The 25,594-nt window shown below is 39.7% G+C and overlaps 1 protein-coding gene across 6 annotated transcripts in view; it reads left to right on the top strand.

Moving 5' to 3' along the window:
- The window catches only part of GRID1 (glutamate ionotropic receptor delta type subunit 1), a 539,944-nt gene that overhangs the window by 435,332 nt on the left and 79,018 nt on the right, over positions 1-25,594 (top strand). For all 6 annotated transcript variants that reach the window (XM_040071277.2, XM_040071278.2, XM_040071276.2 and 3 more), the window contains 3 exons: positions 3,177-3,350; positions 15,558-15,719; positions 16,965-17,084. In XM_040071277.2, the coding sequence (XP_039927211.1) occupies positions 3,177-3,350; positions 15,558-15,719; positions 16,965-17,084 (456 nt within the window). The remainder of the gene's footprint in view (positions 1-3,176; positions 3,351-15,557; positions 15,720-16,964; positions 17,085-25,594) is intronic.

Raw genomic sequence — 25,594 nt, 5'->3', positions numbered from 1 at the left:
TCACTTCTCTCCTTCTGTCTGCGATCTTTAACACCTCAGCATTTATATTTATTTATTTATTTATTCCCACAAAAATCTGTGGGTTTTCTTTTTTTGATACCTGCTTGCAAGTTATACATAGGTTTGAAACAGTACTGGATATGTACCTGCATCCTGCCCAAAGAAATGTGTAGGGTTTAGAACTGGCCTGATTCTTAATGCTGTGGAATCACACAGAAAGAATCTCAGTCAGCTGGGAGTAAGGTCATGGATGAGCTTTGATGAGTTGTTTTGTCAGGTAATAATAATTTCCAAACTAGTATCAATGGTGTTTTTTTCTGTTTGTTCTGTCCAGTTTTTACTAACTATTGTTTTGTGTGCTATCTTCCCCCAAGAGATTTTTTTTTGTGTGGAATAATATTCTGTTAAAACAGAAGATCTTTTACTGTATAGGTGCTCACTGTGATCTGAGAGACATCTGGACACCAAGTGCAGAGTCCTTATATCTAGAAAGAGAGCTAATTAAATTAAATTATGACTACATCCCTGTGGAGACTTTCAGGAGCATTGGGTGGTGAGAAGTGAGGTGTAGTACTGGATGTGTGGGAAGACAGTGATGATGGGAGTTGGACAGGTGACCATGCAAGCTTGTATTAGAACGTTTTCTGTGGTAAGAAAAGTGGATGGTGCCCTTTCTTTAGAGGATTGATCTTTTTATTTAAATATATGTGTGTGTATATTGGTGTGTGTGTGTCTGTTCATGTGTGATGCAGAGAAGTCAGCAATATGTATGTTAAATAAATCTATCTTCAGGCTAAGCTGTGGTGAACCTTCTAGAAAAATAGCTAACTGGATGATGTTTTGTGGATTTTCAACAAGTGTTCATTTATAGATGTAAGGAATGCATTGAGGGGAGTTAGAATAACCCACCAAAGAGTATTGATACAACTGAAAAAATCCAAATAAATCTCTAGCTTGTCTCCATGAACATCCTTGTTCTCACTGCTGTTCTGTTTAATCCTCCAGTTTTGTCAGGGATGTATTTCTTGGAAATGTGTTTCAGTTCTTTAAATTATTAATGTCATTAAAATTTATGATTTTCTGTCATTACCTCTAGGAAAATAGAGATTGTAATGTGAAACATAATTGTCTCATTTTGCGATTTGTGTTATGATAGTTGAGCACAACTAAGGCACATTTAAGTATTCCCCTGAGCAATATGATGTGGTATTGCAAACTAACTAAAGTTCTGTGTGTGCAGATAAATAAACAGATAAACCAATTCCACAAATGACCAATATTTGTGTTTCTGAGACGTCTTTGGGAGGCTGTGTATCACTTAGAGGGGACACAAAATGTGTGTGGTGAGAGCTGAACTGAATGTTTGGAGGATTTGTGATTCTTTTTTTTTCAGTGTTCAGCCATTTGGTCTGAGTGTGCCTACCAAGGGATGCAGCCTAGGAGGTTATGAGTTAAAGCTGTGCCATAAAATTGTCTCTCCCTCAGAACTTCAGCTTAGACACGGTGTGTGGTTTTAACACCCCTCAGATCCACAGAGGGGAAATCTGGAGGAGTCTGTAGAGCTTGTGGGTCTGCTGCACTCTCTCCTTGCAAGGCTAGAAAACGCTGCCCAGCATTTTCTGTTAAGCCTCAAAAATCTTTGTTTCTGTAAGAATATATTTGTTTTCTGATTTACTGTTTTCATGCCACCCCAGTTGGTCTGTCATTAATGCAATGAATTTCACCTTCTGCAACGTTAAAAATTTATGTTCCTAAAAAAAACAATGGGAAATCGGCAAAGAAGCACTAAATTGAGCTAAGGTACAGTACCAGTCAGCCATAACAAGTAATTATTATAACCCCATGGTCATTTCACTCACAGCTTGACAGAGAAAATGGCAAGAAAACAATTTTTTTTTCTTGAATGTTAAATGTCCAGGGCCAGGTGCACTTCTGCTGATGACGCATGACAAGGTGTGGGCCCTGCTGACCAAGAACCTGCAGCCACATGAGTAATTTTCACCCCCTAAGCTGCAAGGGGCTGAGAGAGCCCTGTGCAGGCTGGGCACTGGGCTGGCCCAGCTCTGCAGGCAGGGCAGTCCAGCTGTGCTGGGGACAGGCTGATGTGACTGCCAGATGCTGCTGGTGGCCCTGGTGAGGAGCTGGGATGTACACCAGGTGCCTTGGGAATGAGCGCAGGCAGCAGTGCCTGCCTTTCCTCACAGTGAGCTCCTGCCAGGACAAAAACATCACAAGCTGCACCTTTGTTACGATTTCAGGATCTGCTAAGCCTGTGATTTTCAAACTGGGGTAAAAAAAAGGAGGTTTTGGCTTTGTGTGTTTCTTTAGACACAAAATGTGTAAAGCATGTAGTTGAGCTGGTTTCAGCCTCCCTGTAAGAGCAGTAGGTGCAGGCTCTGTCTGGAGCCTGCAGTCTGGAGGGATTAGGGGTGTGTGAAGGTCTGCTGTGAAGCTTCAGAAATTGTGAAGCCTGGGAGGAATAGCAGCCTGTCCTTGAAGTCTCCTTACATCTTATCCCAGATTATTCTGTGTGCAGAAACTGATGTTCCTAAATGTGTCAAACCCCTCCATAAAGTTTCTCCTATTTTTTATTTCCTAATACAGACAACCTCAAAAGACTTCCTTGAGTCATTATCAGGGTTAGTCTGCAGAAATGATCTACTGTGCTTGTGGGAAAAGGGCTGTCTTGTAATGTTGCTCACAGGTGAAAGAGCCGTATTTCCTGAAGACTGTTATGTTTTTCAATTGTTATTTTGTCCTGAGGATATAGTGAGGTTCTAGTCTGTCAAACAAAAGGTCTTTCTTTATAAATTTCATTTCAAGGGTTTTTTTTGTGGCTTTTTTGGTGTTGTTTTGGTGGGGTTTTTTTGTTTTTTTTTTAAGAAATCTATTGAGACCATTTTGGTGCTTTCCTTTGAGGAAATACGTCTGCAAAATTGTAGTATTGCCAGGACGGATGGTACTGTGTTAGGCTGTTTTCTTTTGTTTCAGATGATGTATAAAAAATTAGCATTGTTGTTATTAAACACAAAACAACATTTGGCCTAGACTAAGCATCTGCATCTCTAACATTTTTCTTCTATTGTCTTTCGAAAAACATTTAACCAGTAACAAAAGAAATACATAAAATGTCTGGAAAAGTATATGGTTTTAAATGACTGTGTCTCCATTCACAGGAAATCACTGATAATGAAATATTGGAGTTGGTGCATAGTGCTTTGGGGAGGATGACAGTTATCCGGCAAATTTTCCCTCTGTCAAGGGACAACAACCAGAGGTGCATGAGGAACAACCACCGGATATCATCCCTGCTGTGTGATCCACAGGAAGGCTATCTTCAGATGCTGCAGGTCAGTAGCTGTGCACAGCAGAACAAAAGTCCATCTTAGGAATTCACCATGGGACACTTTTCTGTGGCTGTATTAACTCAGAGGTGGAAGGAAATGAGTACAGATAAATCTGAGGATGTAACCTTTGGTCAACTCTTCTTGACTTTATTAATTTATTTTGTTTCTCAGTGCAGAGTGCTGAGGTGTTGTGATGTTACATCCATGAAGTATCAGCAAGTGGTTGCACTAGCTCAGGGCTGCATATTTCATTCTCTTAAGAATCTTTTTATATTTGAAAATTGTTGTGCCATCATAGTCCTTTGGTATTACTGCTTGCTTGTTGCATTTATGCTTATTAGACATCTGTTGTGCAAGAGTTAATCTGGGAGGATAATATAACTCTGATAGGTATTGAGGGGCTGTTGAGCATTTCATAATTAGGTAATGGACTGAATCAAGCTGATGTGTTCAGTCTGTCCCTTTTCAATAGTCTCAGAAGTCTCCAGCCGCTGATAATTGTCTAAGCGTGTAAAATATGTACTGCTAGTTCAAGTTTCAGGTTTTGGTAACACATTTGACTCTGATGTTAACAACCTCTTGACATTTCCTGGCAATTTGTCCCACATATCAGAATTTTTCTTGCAGTAATTTAAGTATTATTTAATAGGTGCTATTTTCAATGATAGTGCAATAATTCGGAAACAAAGGTCTTGGACTTTCAATGAGACCTGTGTATTTTGGTTTACTTCAGACACAGGTAAAAATCTCATTTGTATCACCATTGAAGGTGTTGGATATAGCTATAAACTTTAGTGGGACTTAGAATATAAACTCGCTTAAAACCATTTAATTGCAATCTTAGTCTTAAACGGAGATGGGTTGGGTGAGGACACAGTGGTTGAGCCTGTGGGCTCTCCGGTGTGGCTGTGCATGGTGGAGTGATCGAGAAGGGGCTTGGGGAGGGGCCGCCACCAGCCTGGGCTGCTGCAGCCTGGTCAGGATAGTGTTGTGGGGTCAAGGCTCCTGCAAGATGGAGCTCCTGTTCTGGCCTGGAGGAGTTTCAGACCAGGAGAGACGTGGGAGGTTGTCTGGAAGGGAAGCGGATTAAGATTTCCCAAGGGATAGGGGTGTTGGTTTTACTTATTTGTAGCTGCTGGAACTGAAATCCTTTAAGGGACAGATATGAACAGTTCCTCCTTGAAGAGAAGCTCTGCTTGCTCAAGTTCTGTCCTAGCTGTGTGTCTTGGTTTGGAAAGACAGGTATCTGCCAGGGAAAGCTGGAGCCTCCATGGGAATGGAGAATGTAAACCCCCTTCCTACGAATTATTACTATTTTGAAATTAAGGGGTTTTCAGGCAAAGATATGGGAATAGGAATAACTAGTAAGTTCTTTACTAGGAATATTAAAAATAAAAATGTAGTGGTACAAAAAAGCAACAAACAAAAAAGAAAACACTGACGGAGTCAGAATATGACCTGACACCCTGGGTCAGGTAGCAGGCTGTTGGTCGCAGTACAGTTAAGTCCTCCTGCAGTGACAGATGTGGTTCTGTTAGAGCAGAGATGATCTGTAGAAGGGTGTAGTTTTCCTCTGAAGGTCCAGTGGTGGTGAGATGGGTCCAGTCTTCCTCTGGGAATTCAGTGCAAACAGGCTGTGCTGGTGTTCCAAATCTCAGATTTTTATCCGGGTAGGAACACTTGGCTCCTCTCACTGAGTGGAGCATCTCCCAGTGGGATGATGGAATTGTGTCAGCCATGCAGTGAGACTCAATGGCCCATTAACAGGAGATGTCCCCTGGAGGGAGGATGGGTCCTGGAAGAGATAAAGAACACTGCCCCACCTGGTTTGAACAGCTGGCCCATTAACAGAAGATACCCACCCCCTCCCCCCTGGAGTTATGAGGAATGGGTTATACAAGAGATAAAGAAAATCCTCCCAGCTGGTTTCAACAGATGGTAATGGAATACTTTTGGTTACATCTTGTGTTGCAACCCAAGACACCATGGCAAAGTTTGGGAAAAACCAAACACAACCCCTGTAGTTCATAGCGTGGCTGTATTCGTTCTGCACAGGGGAAAGTGTGTGTCTGCCTTGGCTCAGAAAGAAAAGACACTTTTGATCTTTGTTAGTAACTCTGAGGTATGCTGTAATGAGAACGAAGGCCGCTCATTTCCGAGGATCAAAGCAATTTCCAGTATGATGAAAAATTATCTATGCTGCACCAACAAATCACTCATTGGGGAATAATCTTCCATTACAGCAGGATTTTGAGTATTGCTGCCTATGCTAGTTTATGCATAATCTAATTCAGAGACTCATCTGAAGGGCTCTGACAGGCCTGTGAGCAAATTCTAATTTGCAAATTTGCAAACTGGTAACTGGTTTGCTAGCACCAGTAGCCTCATGTCCTATTACTAGATTTCATTGATAAGGACCTTTAGATAAGGACCCTCTTCTGCTGATTTCCAGATGTGGATTTTGAGAAACAAAACATTCTCAGTTTCTATCTTCCAGAAATATTATACCACCTTAGAAACTTTGAGAGAATGGTATGGTAATGTTATGTTTCGTTCCTTCTCTGTGAACTTAAAAACAAGCGAGATAATGAAATGCAGAGGTAAAATGTTTTTGGCAGCTGATTCCATAACTTTCATGTCCAGTTGCATTGTCATGAAAGACAGGGGGCACGTGTGAGAGTTGTCCAAATTAGCTGTCCCCAGTATATTTTTAGGTGTCTATAGATTGAATACAGGATGTTTTTATCATGTGCAGTCATACCTGAAGTGTTCCATAGCTACATTGATTTTTCATAGGTTTTGCCAAAATATCTTATGTAACACCTTGTGGACTTACGGCTCATGTTAATTTGAGTGTGACTGGCATGTTATGAATGGTCCTGTAATTCAGGTACTTGCAATTTTCTGTTTCCTTTTTCCTGCTTTAAAAAAACCCAAAAAACCAAGCAAACAGTGGTGACCTTTTGCTATACAGAAGTACATAACTCAATTACCCCCGTTGCCAGAGGCTGCAGGAGCTCCAAGCTCCATGTCAGGCTGCATGGATCCACCAGAGGCAGTGACCGCCTGCCAGCACCGAGTCTCTGTGTTGCTTTGAAGTACTTTGATTAACACCACAGTTTGGAAATCCCTGCCTCATTCTCCCTTGGGCAGTCTCATATTAATAATTGTTTGTTGTCAAGGTAACTTACCAGCTATCGTTGGTTAATTATTTATTTAATGACTTTGAAGAAGAATAAGCTAACCTCTGTCAACCTCTAGCTGCAGTATTTTTCTAGGGGAGAATTTAGCACTTTTAACTAGCTAGTGAAGAAAGAAACATTTACGTCATGGATTATTAACTTTGTTCTGGCTAAATTAATGAAAATCTTTTTGGAACGATTTTGTTCTCTGTGTCTTTAGCACCATATCCTGGAAGGTTGTTTTTCAGTGGGTGATCATCCCGGTTTGGCATTCTGACAAGCCTTTTAAAGATCAGGCTGTTCTGCAAGCTCATCCAAAAACTCATCTGTTCTGAATGCTTTGTGGAAATCCAATCTTATTCCATCAACCCACTTGTCAAAATTTTACTCATGCCCTTGTTTCTTGCACGTATAATATACTCAGCTGGGTTTCTGCTTTAAGTGGAGAAAAAGCTTTTATAAAGTTTCCTGTCTTGATCATTTTATTTGACTTCAGAGGACTACATTTATCTCTGTCTTATTCTTCAGGTAGGATTTTTTGTGTCCATCTCATTTAGTTTTGGTAAATGGAAAAGACACAGTTTAGAACTTGCTTTCTTCCTTAGGCCATTGGTATCCTGTGGCTTGGGCCATCAGTGTTGCCAGTGTTGCCTCGTCTGGAGAGAAAGCACTGAAGCACTTCAGGATTTATAGTTAAATCTGCTTAGTCCTAGCCCGACCTAGAATGTATCCTCACACGGCATTTGAATGGTATATAGTGGTATCATTGCTATTAAACTTTTTGGATTACTTCAGAAATATTCTTACAGACTCAATTTGAAAAACTTTTGCTGTATAACTTGCTTATTTCCAAAATATTTCCCTTTGAGTATTAGTTTTGACAGCACACAGCAAACTTGATTTTTGATGAAGGTATTTTTTCTTTCATCAGGTTAGTCACAATGCATTCTAAATTCAAAATCGGATTTTTTAATGTTTTTTAAAGAAAGATTTCATATTAGAAATTCAATTCCCATTAGTTTGTTTTTCCTTTTCCTTAACATTTATGCAGTTGATAAGTTCAATCCATGTAGGATTCTAAAGATATTAAAATATGTTACAGGGACACAGTGTATCTGAAATCATTTAGCATGACCCAAAATACATAGTAGGATTGAAAAGGCAAAAAGAAAAGCCCAGCATACTGTGCCACAAATTAATGAGGTTATTCCTGATTGAGAGTCCAGCCTCTCTACTGAAGTACTATTCCAGGCTTTGCTTGGACATATTTAAGGAGATGTTGAGAAGTGTGGGTGTTCAGTGGAAGAGCTGATCTTCTCCTTGAGTAAAAATTCCATTCTTCAATGATGCATCCATCAGATACCTATATAGGCATCTCTTAGCAGTTGCTCCTACAAAGCTGGGTTTTTATTTCTGATCTGTTTTCTGTTCAGGAGTCACTGCAATATAACTACTGTAAGTGAAGTTATTTTTTAAGATGTGTTTGAGGGCCTAAACTTAAGGGCCTGTTCCTGCAGTTTTGTCCAACTAAACGGCCTTATTCCCATTTGGCTTGTTAACACTGCTGTTATTACACAACTGTAGAGTGCTACTGAGGGGCAGTAAATACTGATTAAACCCTATGAAAGCGTTCACTTTCTCCCATAAAGGATTGACGAGCCACATTTTTCCATTTCTTTCAATGCAAACCTACATTTGCTAGTCTCTTTAGCAAAGTTTAATTTGGATTTTTGGCCAGATGTTCAGTCACAGTGAAATTGTTTCTGAGTACAATGTGAATGTAAAGTATCCTTGAACTGACTTTACTGCCCATTGCACAGCACAAATCTCTCCCTGAAGCCCAATGACGTGTGTTTTCTATAAGGTGTCCTGTGGCCATGGGGGATTTTGTGATCATGCTGGAGGCTAAACCCCAGGTAGGCTCTGGCAGTGATCTTTTCCTCTCTGCCTCTTTTGACTGCTGGATTCTCTGTTTGCATAATTATTTCATTGAATTTTTGTTCACTGCTCAGTCATGAACCGGACGATAGTGGCTCGAAGAAAGCATCAGTACCTCTATTTTTTAGTTGTTTTTGCCTCTGAAACCTAATTTGTACCTATATGTATTTCTAAATGAGGTAGGATAAAATTATAATCTTGTATGCTGTTTTGCAATTCCAGCATTTACCTCTTGTCCTTCTGTTCGAGTCTTGGTTGTGTTTAGTTTTCCTTATCAAGGCACTCCTACTAGACTTTCCTTGCATACTTAGTGTTAGCTGTGCCAGATTCCTGAGATGTTTAGTGAGTGAAGCCAATGCCTCCAGCTAACAAACTTGAGCATTACAGGGTAATCCAGGCCCTGTATTATTGTTGACATGTTGTTACAAAAAATACTGGCAAAGAAAACACTTATAATGATGTTAAATGCCCATAATAAATAGCTGAAGGACAGTGAGCATTCAGTGAACAGAACCTGTAAGAAGGGGGAAGAATGTTGTGATATGTGTAACTATGTAAAAGCAGGAGAAAATTAAAAAGAAGAGCTGTTTATCAATTAAAGAGAGAGACTCTGAGCATGCAGTCTTACAAAGAACTCGTTGGAAAGCTCATTGAGATACTTAAAGCTAGAATGGTTGAGACAGTAAATAATACAGTAGTTAGATTCCTTACTGTCAGAAGGCTTGAATAAATACACAGTTGAGGCCTGTTTTTTGGTGGTTGTTGGAGAATTTTAGTAATTCTATTTCATTTGTGTTAGGGATAATAAATAGCCCTTCGGAAGTTTGAAGCTGACATTTGAGTCTTTAATGAAGGTTTGTTTTCTGACTGTGTTTCCCATGAATGCCAGACTGCCGGCTGTGATTTCGCTCTCGCTGAGCAGCAAGTGTGCATTTATAACGTAGGCAGTGGTGCGCTGTCTCACAGTGTGCTGTGCCCACGGGAGAGGCTGATGGGTGTGGGCAGGACCAGGACAAACAGCAGCCCGCCCCCAGGCTCCGGGGCAGCCCTGGGGACACTGGTGACGGGGACACAGATGTGGGGTGGCACTTTGAGTGCCCGCACCCAGCGGAGGAAGCTGAAGCGGGACTCTGCAGGGCAGGCCTTGGTCTCCAGGAATGGCCGGGGCCCATCCCCGGTGCAGGGACCTGCCCGTGAGAGTGTCCAGGCACAGAACCTCCAGGCACACCCGGCTGAGCTGCAGGAGGACATGGAAAGGGGGAGGAACATCAGGGAGGCTGGGAAGGAGCTGGAGAGCTGGCTCCAAGCAGTCTGCAGTAGACCCGCAGCCAAACAGACCCAAACTCTCCCGCTGGCACACCCAGAAGGCAGGGAGGGAGGGGGGCAGTGATGAGGAGAGGGAAAACTTGCAGAAGCAAGGACCCGCAGCAGGAAGAGACTTTCCCCAAAGCCTGAAGTGTCCTTGCAGAGCCACTTCACCGCTCTGCAGGCTGAAAAGACCCTTCACATCAGAGGAGAGGCTGGGGCTGAGTAAGGCAGTCTCATCTGCTCCTTGTGGAGCACAGAACTCAACTAAGAAGAGGCAGCAGGTGAGAGTAGCAGGTGACTTCCTTCTGAGGGACACAGAGGCACCTGGTTGCTGATACGTTATACCAGGGATGTGACTGAGAGGCTATTCATACCATCCAGTGACCATTATCTGCTGCTGTTGATCCATGTGGGCCCCTGTGATACAGCCAGGAGTGGTCTGAGGGGGATCCAGAAGGAAGTCAATCAAAAATTCTGGGAGGCCTGCGTGGGTGAACCAAGTAGTTCCTGGATAAACTCAAAACACTAGAAGGAAGTCTACAGAGACTGGAATCTGGGACAGGAAGCTGGTGAGAAACACAGAGAAATTGTCTGAGCATTCAGGGATCAGATTTGGAAAACTAAAGCTCTGATAGAATCAAGTCTGGCCACGAATGTCAGGGGAAAACCCGAAATCTTCTATATCTAGAGTGTGTGATAAAAGGAAATTGAGAGAAAATATGAACCCTCTCTGAATGGAAATGGTTACTCAGGATAAGGAGAAGGCTGAAGTACTCAATGGTTTATTTGCCTCAGTCCTCACTGGCAAGTGCTCCCATCACACTGTGGGTGCCGCATTGTGGGCCTGACATTCCTAAGTCTGAAGGGATTTTACCCTGCTAGTAGTTCTGTTTCCCAAGGGAAAAGTTCTCAAGAAAGCCTCTTCTCAAAACAATCTTGGCAAAACAACTATCTTTACCAAAACAGTCCTTCTCCAGGTGGTGTTTTGCTGTTTCTCTAATTTAACCAATGGATTAGAGAGGTGTCATTCCTAGTCACCAATCATGTTAAGTCTGTATCAGAACACCTTACAAAAAGTAGTAAGAATTAGACAATAAAGCCTTCTATACTCTTTGCCTTCTGAAAAATACTTTGAGTCTTTTGTCTTTCTTTTGTGTCCTACAGCGACACTCCATCCCTGGCAGTGTCCAAGGCCAGGATGGGCTGGGCTTTGAGCAACCTGATCTAGTGAATGGCATTCCTGCCCACAACCAGGGGGTTTGGAATTGGATCATCTTAAAAGTCCCTTCCAAACCAAGAAATTCTGCCATTCTTTGAAATGTATTTAAGAAAATGAAACAGGTCAAATTTTCAGTTCCTCTGCTCTAACAATATCCTTGTTAGCACACCATTATACCATAAATAAACCATCAATCTTTACTGCTCCTGGTAAGATGCACTCTGTCATTAGAGACACAAATGTGCAACTGCACTGGGCAGTACTTGAACTCTGAAAGTTGACACACAGGTTTAGGGCACACTGAGGTGTGCATAGCAGTCACCATGATCTCTCTCCTCAGGCAGCAGGCATTTCTGGCAGGCTGCACTTGCTCTGAACTCCTCTTCCATCTGCTTCATCCTTGGAGCTGACTGCTGTGGCCACTCACAGAGCGGTTTTGGCAGCAGCAGGGTACAGATGCCCAGCTTGGGAATGAGTTTTTGAAGTAGTGGCATCTCAGTGTCAGCTTGCCTTCCAACTAATCTCTTCAGCATTCTCTGGCTGGACTCCGGGCTCTGCTGGCCACTCAGGAGTTGGGGTCAGCCTTTGTGGCTTGCTGGCCTTCTCAGAAGAGCACTTGTCTGTGATTAGTCCCTCTGAAAGAGCTAAGAGCTTTCTTCATACGTAACTTTAAAAGTAAAATCATTCTGGAAAATCTCATGAAATTCACGTAGAAACTTCTAGGAAATGACATTTAGTACTGTGATAGATATCCATTCTTGAAAATTTCTGCTGTGCTCTACTAGTGTGTGGTGGATTTATTTCTTCAGTGCAAAAAAGAGCTTCATAAAGTCTGGAATAATTTCCAGAAGATAAACCAGAACATGCCTAAAATTATTCATGTACAGGGTATATTCTTTAGCATATTGGTGAAGCAGTTGCCATCATTCTTATAGCAGATCAAAAATCATTTCAGCACCTCCAGCTCTTACACTGTCAGCAATGGAGTAAAATAATAACTAAAAATTACTGTCACTTCCTTCAAACATGACCAAAATGAAATACTTTGTTCTAGTCTAGGAATTTTTATTCTATTAAGGGGAATTTCTTTGAACAGATGTATGCCCTTTCCTCCTCTGTTCCCCTGTGAATATCCAAATAGGGGAATTTAAAAATGCTCCAGAGCTTTGAAAATCCAAAGTAGCCAAGTATGTTGCCTTGTTTTGCTTCTCTCTTGCTTTACTACCAATTCTGAATGCTACCTGAAGATGAATTTTTTAAATTAGCTATTTTCTCATGCCTCTGACAGTACTGGTGGAATCAGAGTACAGCTGAACCCTTGGGTATCTCAAAAATTCCCTTTCAGTGATTGTTTCTGTACTGACAGGGAATTTGACAGCTCACTGAAAATTAAAATATGTATGCAGGTTCAGTAACAAGGGCATACGGACCATGTCTGCCTGAATCCTTTTTCTTTCCACAGCATCACTGTTCTGGAGGTTACACAAACTCATGTTGCAAATATTATGTAGGACATATGCAGATATTTTGCTGTATTTAAATGTAATAAAGAAAACTATTATGGCCCTGAATTTACTGTGAGATCAGATCAGAATGTTTGTGTGTGGGTGGTTGGTGTTGTTTTGTTTTTGTTGGTGTTTTTTTTTGTTTTTTTTTTTTTTTTTTTCCCCCCCTTACTATTACAGATCCAGCCTTAGTTGTGGAAATTTTGATACTTTTTTTTCCTAGCTTGCATATTTTCTGTTCTAAAATAGAAGTGTTAACTGTGTGAGTAAGATGCAAGTAACTCTTCCATAGGATATTGATTCCTCAGTGAGTAATGAGTAGAATGTAGTTACGCATGCATGCCGTTTTTACTGGAGTAAATAGAGTATGATTATATGAAGGAAGGAATTTTGCTGATCGAAAAGCACCATTTACTCATGTTTTGGGATGAGGCTTTCAGCAGAAGAGAACCAGAGTGGCAAAATACCGGTGGATAATACCGCAGAACATGCAGAATATTCTTTCCATGGCAAAAAGTACCTTGGTGTATTCTCTGCAAGATTTTCCTCTGCCTTGGTACAGATCTCCAGGTACAGAATAAGGACAAATGTAATGGGAGACTCCTCTTGTGCAGATCCCATCTTGCTGTCTCTCAGTTTATAGTGTTCTATCAGCAGAAATTAATGGAGCCATAGTGATGCAAATCCATTAAAGGCCTAGCTGAACCATGAGGATTAGGTTGGTAAACACAGGATTGTTTTCTTTAACTCTGCAGCAGGAGCTAATTTGAGTTGAGTGCCAGGTTGTGCAGGCTGAGATCCTCAGTGCAATTCTCCCAAGCTCCCTCAGTCACGTTGGAGAACGCTGGTGTCTTCTCCAAGCACATGAAAAGCAGAAAACAGTGTACCCAAGTGCATCTTATATTTTGCCTTCGAGCTCTCTGCTAGCAAACCAAGCGCTGTTTTTGGGAATGAGGCTGCAGTTTTCCAGAACTGCAAAAGAACAGTGCCAAATGGAGTAAACACAAAGTGTTTCTGATCCATGGGAGTTCCAAGGCAACAGACAATTAGTTGTCAGTTAAAAAAGAGCGTGTAAAAACAAATTCAGCTGGGAACAAAGAGGATCATGAAGGCTTATAAGAAATGGCATTTTTCCTTACGTATGTAAAACCTATTTTTAAGAAAGTGGATTTTGTTGTATATAGTTTGGGGTGGTGTATGTTGTGGGATCTGAGGTTTGTTTTGATTTTTTTCTGTCGAGAGTTGTTTACCCAGAAGAAAACTGCCCTTTTGAATAATAAGGATCCGCTTGGTTGCTTTATTTGAAAGTTGTTTGGAAATATCTGCAGAATAAGGAAACAAATGCAATTGAACAGAAGAAACTTGGTTGCTGGGACTCTTAATTAACTCTTTAAGTACTTTTCCTAAAACCAGAGGAAGTAGGGCATATAGCTACTTCAGAAGATATTCTAAAAAGAAAAGGTTTAGCTGCATAAAATAGCAAATCCAGGCAATGTGGAGTGCTTGTTCAGCAAGGCTGGAGAGAAAAGAAGGGGAAAAAGATGCCAGATGAGAGAGATTCTCCCTGATAGTATCTCAAAGGTTTTGCATTGTTTTCATGTTGAGATCCCTTTTTATGCGTAGTCACTTAAATAAGTGTGGATTTGCAGTGACTTTTTTTTCTTTGTATTTTGATACTTTCAAAATTAATTTTTGCTTATGTATCTTTTGTTCAGATTTATTTATACTAGAAGATATTTCAAAGTGCCTAGGTTTTCAATTTACGTCAAACTCCAGATTTTGGAATGTGAGACGTTTTGTTTCTAAAGATTAGCATCTTGCAGACATCAGAAGTTTATTTGCAGCCAGTGATTCAACAGTAATATATGTTTAAGTTTTCACAGAGTGACACTTCTATTGGGACACATTTATAGGAAGTATGCAGCTGAATTAACTTCCACCTGCAACCCTCTCCAGGTCTCTCGGCATTACTTGCTGAGGTGAACTCAGGAGATAAATGGCAAAGTCAGGGATGACCAAGATTAAAGCCTACAGCTAGAAGAAATATTATTTTTGTTTAGTAGTAGTAGTAGTATTGTTGTTGTTGTTGTATTAATAGAAAAAGCTGTATCTGGCCAATGATGTAAAGTGAAGATTTGAGTTTAGTGAAGACTAAATCTAAGCCCCTGTGCATACGTTTGAAAGAAGAGTGTGTGCGAACTTGGAACAGGTGAAGAGTATCTAATTGTTTTTTTAAAATCCCTTGTCTCAGCCAACTTCCACTGCTAAAGTTTTACCATTTGAAGTGGATACCACTGCCTGTCAAAGATCTAATCATGTATCGCTAGACATGTCTTGGTTTGAAAAATTAAACAGCTCAGCGTTACTAGTGTGGTGTTCTGTTCTTGCTGGAGTCTTTGTCATCAATTGTTTATCTCTGTATCTTTCATGTGAATGGAAGAATAAGGAGGCTAAATTCAGTAGCTCCAGAGAAAGTAACACATAACCAGTTGAATGTATATTTGGTGGAAAGAGATGCTAAGACCAAAATAATACTGTCATTTCTCCTCTTTCTGTTCTAAAGAGTCATGTGTGTTTCAGATTTTGCTGTGCCAGAAATTACCAGTTTTTCAAATGAATAAAACCCCCAGGAACTTAATTCCAATCTATTTTTCCCTCCTTGCTGACAGGACTGACCAAGCAGCAGTCCTTGTCTTTCACTGATAGATAGCTGTACTCCCTCTGTAGTTTGAGTTTATACGAGGAGTGTGATCTCTCTTTACAGCACTGCATTGCAGTAATGCTCAGGCAGTGCCAGTGTGCCAGAATCCCTTGGACAGAGGGACCCAGGAGCACAGGCATTTCTCTCAAATGCTTTGACTGTTGGACATGTCAAATATACCCAGCTTTTAGTTCTCACTTATGCCTTCTCTTTTTTTTTTTTTTTTTTTTTTTTTTTTTTTTTTTTTTTTGTTGTTGTTGTTGTTGTTGTTGTCTTTGTTTTCTTTGCTGTTTTTTATAGTTTCTTTGGAAGGTGATCACATTAAAAAAAGAGGCTCATTCTTATTATTGTTTGCAGGTTTCCAACCTGTACCTGTATGACAGTGTGCTTATGCTGGCCAATGCTTTCCACAGAAAACTGGAGGACAGGAAATGGCACAGCATGGCAAGTCTGAACTGCATGAGGAAATCCACCAAACCTTGGAACGGAGGAAGATCCATGCTAGAGACTATTAAGAAGGTGAGAAAAGACAAGCCACCATTGTGTGAGCAATTGGAAGAGTTGCTTCACGACTGCTTGAGCATTTGAAGAAGGTTTTAACTTCTATTCAACTTTTCTTTGATGTATTACAAGCAAGTGATCTACAGTGACCTAGTACTATCTTACAGCTATTAAACAAGCAAATGATTTATGATAAATTACACACAGTGCAGTGTGGGTCCAGTGGCATGTGTTCTACTTCTGTTGTTCTCGTAGCTGCCTTCTGTGGAGGAAATAAGATCAGGAGTAGTCACGGGAATTGATTCATCCATTTTTGCAAGAGGATAGCTTAAGCAGTTTGGAGGGGCAGGAAGGGGAACTAATGATGAGGTTTTTCCATTTTCTACAGCTCGGATAGCTTTGTAAGTTAGCTGAGCATTGGTAAGGATTTATCTGTGTGCTGTAGCCCAGAGCAGAGCAAAAAGGATCTGATTTGGCTAAGCTGTCACTAACAGTTACACTGTCTTGCACCATGGTGAAATATACTCAAATATGGACAGAACTGTGGCTTTGCAGACGCATGGAAACTTCTTGTATAGAAGTTACTTGATCACAAATAATAGTAGAAAAACCCCTAATTTTTACTATACTAACTTTTGGAATTGTTCAGAAGAAATCTCTGTTCCCAAATATATATTGATGAAATCATTTCCCTCCAGTAAAATGAAGCAATTTGATCATTCTGACAAGTCCTAATGATTCTATCCTTTGCTGTTAAATTAATTTAAATTTTGGTGTCACTTCAAACTTCTTTGCTACAAAGCCAGAATCAAACTCTGTGACAGTTTCAGAGATGCAATTTTATCTTTCCTTCATGCCTCACTTGGGAGCACAGCAGGCATGCCCTTTGTTTTGGGCTGGGAGTTCATGCCTTGGTACTCAAGCCGAGAGCTGAGCCCCTGCCCTCAGTTACACTGGGGGGGCTCTTGTCTCACAGTCCACTCAGGCCCTTCTCTTTTTCTTTGGGGTCTGTTTCTATGGACAGTAATGACCTGATGGCCATAAACACTGGGTCTGTTAGTGCTAAAGTAATTTTCTGGAAAAAGTTAAAAAGCTGAAGTCTTTTGTGCAGTGTTGGGTTTGGGCTACTGAAGAACATGCAATGGCCACATTTAAGTTCACTGTAAACATGATCAAAGCATATTTGGCACACAATTTATGCAGAGGAGTGTTTATGAAGGCAAATGTCTTCTGTTCTGAAATTTCTCAAACTTACTTCCTTAGGGCCATATAACTGGGCTAACTGGTGTTATGGAGTTCAGAGAAGATGGAGCCAACCCCTATGTCCAATTTGAAATACTGGGCACCAGCTACAGCGAAACATTCGGCAAAGACGTGCGGAGGGTAAAGATGTGCTGCTTCCTTCTCTCTTTTGTTTTTCTCTAAATAATATACATCCTGCCCCACAGGAGAAAATGTTATTCCTCAAGAATGAATTAGTGCTACGCTGCAGCAGACATTCACTTTATGAGAAATATTTTCTAATTTATTACACACTTAAATCCTGAAAACCGGTTTTATATTGGTAGGCAGGAATCCTGCAAGTTATTTTTCATGTGCAGTAACAATGCAATGCCATAAGCAGCCTGTGAATAGAATAGTGAAGACCGCACAATTTAGCTTACGTATTTTATTGTTAATTAAGATGGGATTGCTGTAATGTAAACATGGAAGATACAATGCAATTGGCACTTGTCTTACTAAGGAAGCTAGCTGAGTATATAAATTACATAAACACATTAGGATGTTTTAAGTATAGCTGCTGCAAAGATAAAGAAATAAAAAATTCTAGAGAGATAATTTCCAAAATGAAAGATGCTCTGTCATGAAAAGTAAAGATTGACCTATCAGTGGTAGCTGGTGGAACAAGGACTGCCAAGGATTAGAAGGCAGTTAAAGTGGCTCCATGGAATTATTAACATAAATTGTCTTGTTCTGTCAGGGCTGCCTTGCACACGCTCAGGCAGAGGGGATGTTCCAAAAATACGTGGAACTCTCGGTTGAACAGTGAGGTTCTGATTGGAACCCATGCTGTAAATAGTTTCTAAACTGCTCAGATGGTTGAAGTACAGGCATTACCATGGTATGATCAATGGGTCCTACGTTAAACAGAGCTGACCAAAGAGGATTTCACAAATGATTAAAATATGTGGTTTCTTATTTTCATTTGGCCATTGGTTTCTGTGATTTGCTTTGATTTGTCTGAATTACAGAAGCGTAAGTGGAAAAACAAGCAGAGAACTTGTGTTTACATAATCATCTTTATCAGCTAAACATGAGATTCTTTCGGAGTCTAATTTGGCACAAGGATTCTGGACATGGAGCCAAAATTGTGCAACATCTATTTGAAATTCAACAGAAGGGAAGCAAGTATTTGAAATGCATAAAGTTCCAGGAGATATAATTGAAAATTTTCTGTTGCCAAAAATATGTTTCTGAGCACTTCGGTTTGGCTCTTACATTGTGGTGACCAGAAAAGGCTGTTTCTCAGTCCACTTTCATTTCTAGGAGATTGAAAATGAGGGAGTCTTAAGTTTCAAACACGATGTGAATTATAAAAGATTATCTTACTCTCTTGATTTTGAGAAGTGTTGCCTATTTAATAAAGCAAGGTTGGTTTAGGAGGTGTAGGAATCAGTCCTGGTTCTCAGACAGAAGTATGCTCACCACTTTCTGCACATGTATGCGAAACAGAAGTATCTGGTGCCATGTGAGATGCTGTGGACTACCCCGCTCTTTCCAGCTGCCGGTCCAGAAAAGCCCGAGTGTCCCGTCAGTGCTGTTATACCTAGCACATGGATGCCATGGGGCATTTAAGTTTGGTCCCATTTTGTTACGTAATTCCCAAGTGACTTCGCTTAAGTCAGATAATTGCTTGATGCTTCAATACTTACCTTCCAGTAAAATTGGCATGAACACCCCAGAGCACAGGTTTGAGCCGTATAGGCAAACTGGGATGTGTGAGTATACATTATTAGGTGTTTTCTGATGTGCATTTCAAATAACGGTGCCACAGATACAAATGCTCTCACTTTGGTATGTGAGCAGCACACTAACCAAATTGACACCTAATCCAAAGGGTGTGAGGTGGAGATAACTAAAATATCTCTCAAAAGCCACCACAAATCAAAGAAATAGGTAAAATGACTAAATGGGAAAATTATTAAAATGGCTGACCTGGTATACTATTTATTACTTTTGATCCCTAGCGTGCTACTTTGAGGTTGTGCTGCTAGGTGGTTAATATAGGAAGGCTTAACTCTTCGGGTGTTAAATGCAGAACACTGTAGAGTTCCCAAAAATTGAAAGGGAGTATAATTCTAAATGGGTAAAAAGCTAATGGCTGTGGAATACTGCTCTGAGCTAAAACGAAGTTCTGGAAGTTATCCTTTCATTCTAATATATAGAGAGAGTAAAAAATCAGCAGTATGCTGCGGAAGTTTGGAGAAGAACTTGGAAGAGATGATACCTCTTAGAGCAAAATTACCATGGAACTACTGGAATTCAATTATTTAGGCAGCCTGACTTTTTATTATTGCAGCAAAAATATGTTACAGCTTAGAAGTACTTTTAAAGGCTCAGAAAGTCATGCTTGTCTTATGCATATTACTTGAGTGAGAGACCAGTTCTGATTTATTGACAGTTGCTTCCATTTCAGCCTTTGGTCAGGTTTAGCTGTGGAGACATGTATTTTGGGTAGAAAACAGAGGGTTCTTTCTGCATGGCTTTATTTATGTATGGAGAGCATCTGTAGCTATTCATCCCTACAAGAAATCTTTGCACTTAGGATCAATGACAGGATAGGGAAAAACACTATAACGTTGGGTGTTGAACTTTAGAGGGAATCCAGTCAAAAGTTTTTAATTGGACTTTTAACACTCAGCATCCCTTACAAAGTTTCTTGGGGATCATTTCCACCAGAAAGATTCCTGGGAGGATGTCCAAGTCAGTAACTCAAATCTGCAGGATTTTTCAGAGCTATTTTTGCAGAGGCATCTTGACTCTCCAGTTGCCCTGAAATCTGGTCTTTCTGCAGACCATTTTTCCTTCCACTAGCTGTGATTTAGTTGATAGTTTGTAAATTTATGTTTTAGTTTATAAATACATATATTTCATTGCTCAGTGTAGCTTCTTTATTCCACAAGTCATGTTGTCTTCTCCTTTGTCACTCAAGGCTAACACCATGTGGTTTTGGTAAAAACTCACAGAGACATTTGTGTATTTTGTGTATTTTGTGTGTTTTTGTTTGTTTTTCCTTTGGGTGTACTTTAGTGAAAGGGAAACTTTCAGAAAGTGCTCAGATTTCTTTGGTTTAAACATAAAAGAACAGGGTATGTCCCTCAAGGTATATCGCCTTGTTTTACAAAAGGCTTGGGTAATTGCTTTCTATTCACTGTGTACATGTGGAAGTTTAGAAAGTGTTGTGTATTCATGCTTAAAATAGAGATTTGTGTGGTGGCTTATTGGGGCATTTGAAAGCTGAAGATTGCTAGAGAAACTGAAAAAGCTTCAATGTCTGCTGCTTGATAATTACTACTATGATTTACATTCCTAGTGTCTATAAACACTTTCAGAAATAGCAACCAGAGTATCTGTATATTAAAAAAAAAAAAAAAAAAAAAAAGGTGGATGTAAAGTGATAAGGGAACAGAATAGATGAAAAACGAAAAAGCAAAAATAAGGCTGTTGTCCTACTTTCATAGTCCAATGGACTATGAAGGGGAAAGGAAGGCAGGACTACATCAATTCACTCCTTAGTGACTATCTATTCATTCGCTCTTATTAAGGGAAAGGCTTGGTGGAATTTTCAGAACACCTGGGCTGCTTCATACTTCTTATGTTCCTGCACTTGGGTAGATTCTACGCAATCTAAGAGCGGGACAATCCAGCTGTGAAGGCAAAACTAAGGGAGTTGGAGCTGCAGGGTGGCTTTCCTGGCGAGTCACCACGTCATTGTGAGCTCTTGAGGTGTAAACCCATTTATTCTTGTTTGACCGTGTGTGCAGAGAGCACCGTAACAGCTAACACGCCTTGCAGGGATGTGATTAGGCTAAGTTAGATGACACCTGTAAGGAGCTCTATGACAATCTTCATCTTCATCCTTGGCAGGAAGATCTTCTCTAAGTGTGAAACCATGTGTGTATTCAGTTTACTTTGTGACAGGGAACATATTTTTTCTAAAGCAATCTGCATTTCTTTCCCAAGCTGGCTGTAATGAAGGCAGAATTAATGGTTTGCACACATTTTGTATTTCATAAGAAGCATTCTGTTCAAAATGATAATGTTTATGATTTGTTATTCATTTCTGTCAGCTGGGGTGTTTTATTTTTTTAAAAAAATAAAAACTAGATTTTCTTGAAATATCATCAGCTTTGTAAACAGTTACAGTTGTTTCCTTCAGCACTTTAGAGGCAGACTGCAGGAGTCACTGTAAGTAGTTCTTGTGATATGTTTCACAGTTGTTGAAACCACATTTTTGAGTTCTGATACCATGGTTTAGTTGGGATTGTTACTTTCAGACAAAATCTCATTATTATCACGATGACAAACCCTATGCTTCTTATTCATTGCAAAAATGAATGATATTTTTAGACATCTGCAGTATCAAGTGCTTTCACCTCCAAGAATATTGCCAAATCCCATCATATGCTGCTAAAAGTTATATTTATGCCAAAAGAATTATGTGGCTCCTACCATAATTGAATCAATTTTACTTACATGGAAAAAATACATAACTTAATTGCCTGGATTTAGCTGTAAAACAGATCCCTGCCTCCTGTTTGAGCATTTGGGTGTAGTATTTCAATTTTACCTGTCCGGCCAAGGTATCTTTCAGCAGAAATATGGGACTGAACTTGTGGTTACTTTCCATCACTAAAATCCTTCTGTTACTTTACAGTAGAATGCCATTTCCCTCTTGGTAGAATGCAATTTCCACGTTCATATATATTTGGTTAAACTTTCTCTTTCTGCTTGAGTTGGTTGGGTGTCATGGTGGAATAATTTGGAAAAAGTGCGTTGTGTTTCATCCTATAACCACATTGTGTCAAACTGAAAAAACAACTGAAGTATTTTACTCAAAACAATAAACCCCCTTAAATTTTTATTTCTGATTTTCTTTGCATCATGTATGTGGGGAATAAAAGTAAATGCATTCCTTGCATATTCCATAAGTTGAATTATTCATGGCAAAAAGTACAGCTCAACATATAGGAAATGGCTATGATTAATTTTTAAATCATGGAAGAAAACTAAAGAAGAAACATAATAATCTTGAGAGTTTTGGGTTGTTTTTTCCCTGAAATAAAGTGGGGTCGCTGCTTGCCCAAGTTCGGCAAACTGGGCTTTTTTTTTTCCAGCTGAAATATACTTAATGTTGTATATGCATTCATTGTAAAATTCTAGCTGAATTATTTCACTGAAGAGTGGGTAAGCAATTTTAAAAATGTATTTTCTATTGCAGATACGTGATACATAGTTCTCTTAAAGTTTTTTTTTGTTTGTTTTTAAATTCTGAATTATGTTTTTGGAAAGCATTGCTAATGGGACCTGTGCTCGTGTATAAACTGTTACTTGTATTTGCAAATTGTGTCAGTGTCAACACCGAGTGAAAGGGATGTCTTGCAAATTAAAGTTGGAATTTCTCCAAGCATAGGATCGTGCTGTTCTTCTCCTTTGGATGGCTGTTTGTATGACATTTTCACAGTGTGAAGCTGCAGGGCAGATTTTAAAAAGCAGTCATGTCTGAGGTAAGAGTGGGGCCAGGACACTTAGGGTGCTGTAGAAGTCTCCACAACCACGTGCGCCACTACCTGTATGTTTAGAAATTCTGTTTAATTTCTAAGTCCCATATTGTATCATACCTACCAGGTTATAATGAATTGTGGGTATAGCATTCTCCTTTTCTCACATATATGCAGTAGGGCATTAAATTGGGATAATAGGTGTGCTAAAATCAGCCTTGTAAAAACAGTTGCATCTTTAATTATGGAGTTTTCACCCAAAGCTCCAGAAAAGAGGAACAGTCTGTCTTTTTTAATTTCCTGCCCTGAGAAATATCTTTGATCTATGATTGTTGTTTAAAATTCACACATATTCCAGAACTTTCTGTTGAACGTCAGAATGACTTTTTTTAGTATAAAGTCTGTTTAGCAAAAATGCTTTGAAAGAAAACAATAATAATAATAATAGTGCCAAAATACTGTTATTTTAACTGTCAGATGGAATAGATGTCAGCTTGGCTTTTGTAAGGACAAACTAAGGAGATCTAACATCTCTTCATTTACTGCATGATCTCAGTGTCAGGAGCAGTTGCAAGGACTGAATGTTGAGGGAGACCATGCACATTGTCTTCTCTGCAGTATTTGAAAAATGTGTTAATTCTTCTAATGGTTGCTGCCTTGTATCATTTGATAAACTGGAAATACATGTAGGCCAAGTATAATTTATGAAGCAATTTATTTAGCAGTAATATTAAAATCCAGGGTAACTCTGGTGCCTGCCTGTGATTGCCCTGATATATTCAATATGTCCAAAAGTGGATCTTTAAATATAGTTAATCTATTTGGTCATGTTTCCATCATAGTTAAGCAAAATGAAAGAACTTTATGGTTTCTCTTTAATCTTATTAAAATAAACAACATAAATAGAAGTTATCTAAATTTCCCCTTGTATTTGTATTTTTATTTCTGCCATTTCCTGTCAGACTACATTACTGTATATGAATAAATACTTTCACGTGCAAGTTTTCAAAAGACAGGTTTAATGACAAGATTTCTTTGTGATCAGCCCAATTGTGGGACATGAGGAGCTTCCATGTCACCAAGTGGCAAGAACTATCTGCCTTGCTTTCACTTGGTTCCTTAATTTCATTATGCTTAAAAAAAGAATAATCCTAATTCCTGAATTTACCTTTTTGGAAAGATACGTTCAAAAGGGCATCAGAGTTCTGATCAGTTCTTTCTGGTCAAAGGAAGGCTTCTTTGTCTTTATTGGAAAATGACTGCAGTTACAGTACTTGGCAGAGTTTGCCTGCTGTTCCAGTGCCTCGCAGAGCTGCCTTTAAATTGAGGACTCCCTTGAAGTTTGAAGTCTTCAAACTTCACAGGAAACACTGAGTCTTACCTTAAAATGGGTACAATCTGTAATCTGTGTGCACCTGTGTCAAGGAAAGAATTCCAAAATATGCCTGGTCCAGTACCACAATATATCTTGCAGTGGGAGTGGATGAGTTTATATATTTGGGAAAAGTACACGGATGACATCTAATAAAACTTGGTTTTCATTTTGAGAAAACAGATTTTTGCTGGAATGAAGACAGACTTACATAATGACTAAAATGGAATATTCTTTCTGAACATGCCATAGTGTGTCTATATTTTTAATATGTTAATGAGTGTGATGCACAAACATCTACTTAACTCACAACAGTATCTTTACCTTCTATGGAAAGGTAAATTCCCTCTACATCAGAATTTACTGATGAGGCCTGAAGAACTTGAGAATATTGGGCTTTGCTGGAAAGCAGATGAAATGAGGAGTAAAGAAAAAACAGCAAATATTCCAGGGATTCTCTGTTACACTGAAGGAGTTAGGAAATATTTTGCTTTTTATTTTTGACCAAAGCAGGTAGCCAGATACTGGTTTTCTTCTAGGAAAAGAAACAGCATAAAAACAGTTAAATCTGACACCCGTTATTTGCTTTTAATTTACTTGGCAAGATCAGTTTTCCTGAATATGAGCAGAATGAGAGGAAAGAGAGCTTGCTTGCCTATGGCAGTAAATTCCTCTCCATTGGAGTACCACCAAAAGGATGTGCTTGACTTAGGACAACACTTGCACTTGTTCTCACTGTGTCTGAAACTCTCATGCTGACTTCTGGTCTTGCCCTTTCTCCCACCACCACAGGACTCCGGGAAAAAAAATAGGGAGTCGAATTCTTTCTCTGAGATGCCCTGTGTTCTGGGATTCTGTGTCAGGGGTGAAAGTGGCAGTGACACTTTGTGTTAGGTGGCTAAGGGGCTGGTGATTCCACCAGCCTGTTGAAGGAATTGCTCATTTCAGCAGGTTGACCACAGTATCTCCCTTCACTGTTCGTTGTAAAGTCTCAAATTTTTCAAGTTTTATGCTTCGGTAGTATTTTGTCACAATGCTCTGAGAGAAGTGGGTGTGTTTTAAAGTATGTGAAACAGCAAAATCTTGTGATGGTATCTGGCTGATACCAGTTAATGGGTGTTTGTGTTTTTTTTTAAGGATTGTTATCAAATACACACGAGGTTGGCAAAATTCAAAACCAGGTGTACTTTTCCGAAGCAGTCTAAAGCTTTCCAAACGCTGTGGTTGGCCAGGGAGGTGACTAAAGGTACTGATGCTTTTAGTTCCTGGAGCCTTACCAGAAAGTAGTCCTAGACAAGTACAAAAATCAGCAATTGCTTACATGGGAGAAAAAACCCTAATATTTAGTAACTTAGGAGCGTGGGTGAAGCTTAATTGTATGAGAACATTTCAGTTGGAGTAGTTCTGGCACCATCTATAATTTTCTCAAAGCTTTATGTGCAATTTATTCTGCCATAAGACTAATAATACAGTAAGGAGCGAGTTTGCTTTACATGATTACTGTCTGAGCTGCATTGAATCTAAACTGAGCTCATGCTCTCAAGATGCTGTTCAACACCAAACTACAAGGCCACTGTAGCTATTTGCATTTCAGTAGCAACTGGAGGCTGTGGTTTCGTTACACCGAGAGATGTCCAGATAATGAAATGTATAATTCTTGTGTACTATGTAAACCGTGTGGTGGTGTGTTCAGAAATCTGCTACTGCTGTTTTGGAAAATGCTGTCATAATCTAAGTTT

The sequence above is a fragment of the Hirundo rustica genome, chromosome 8 (genome assembly GCF_015227805.2).
Source record: "Hirundo rustica isolate bHirRus1 chromosome 8, bHirRus1.pri.v3, whole genome shotgun sequence".
Taxonomy (NCBI): Eukaryota; Metazoa; Chordata; class Aves; order Passeriformes; family Hirundinidae; genus Hirundo; species Hirundo rustica.
This window is presented reverse-complemented; position numbering and strand designations above follow the sequence as displayed.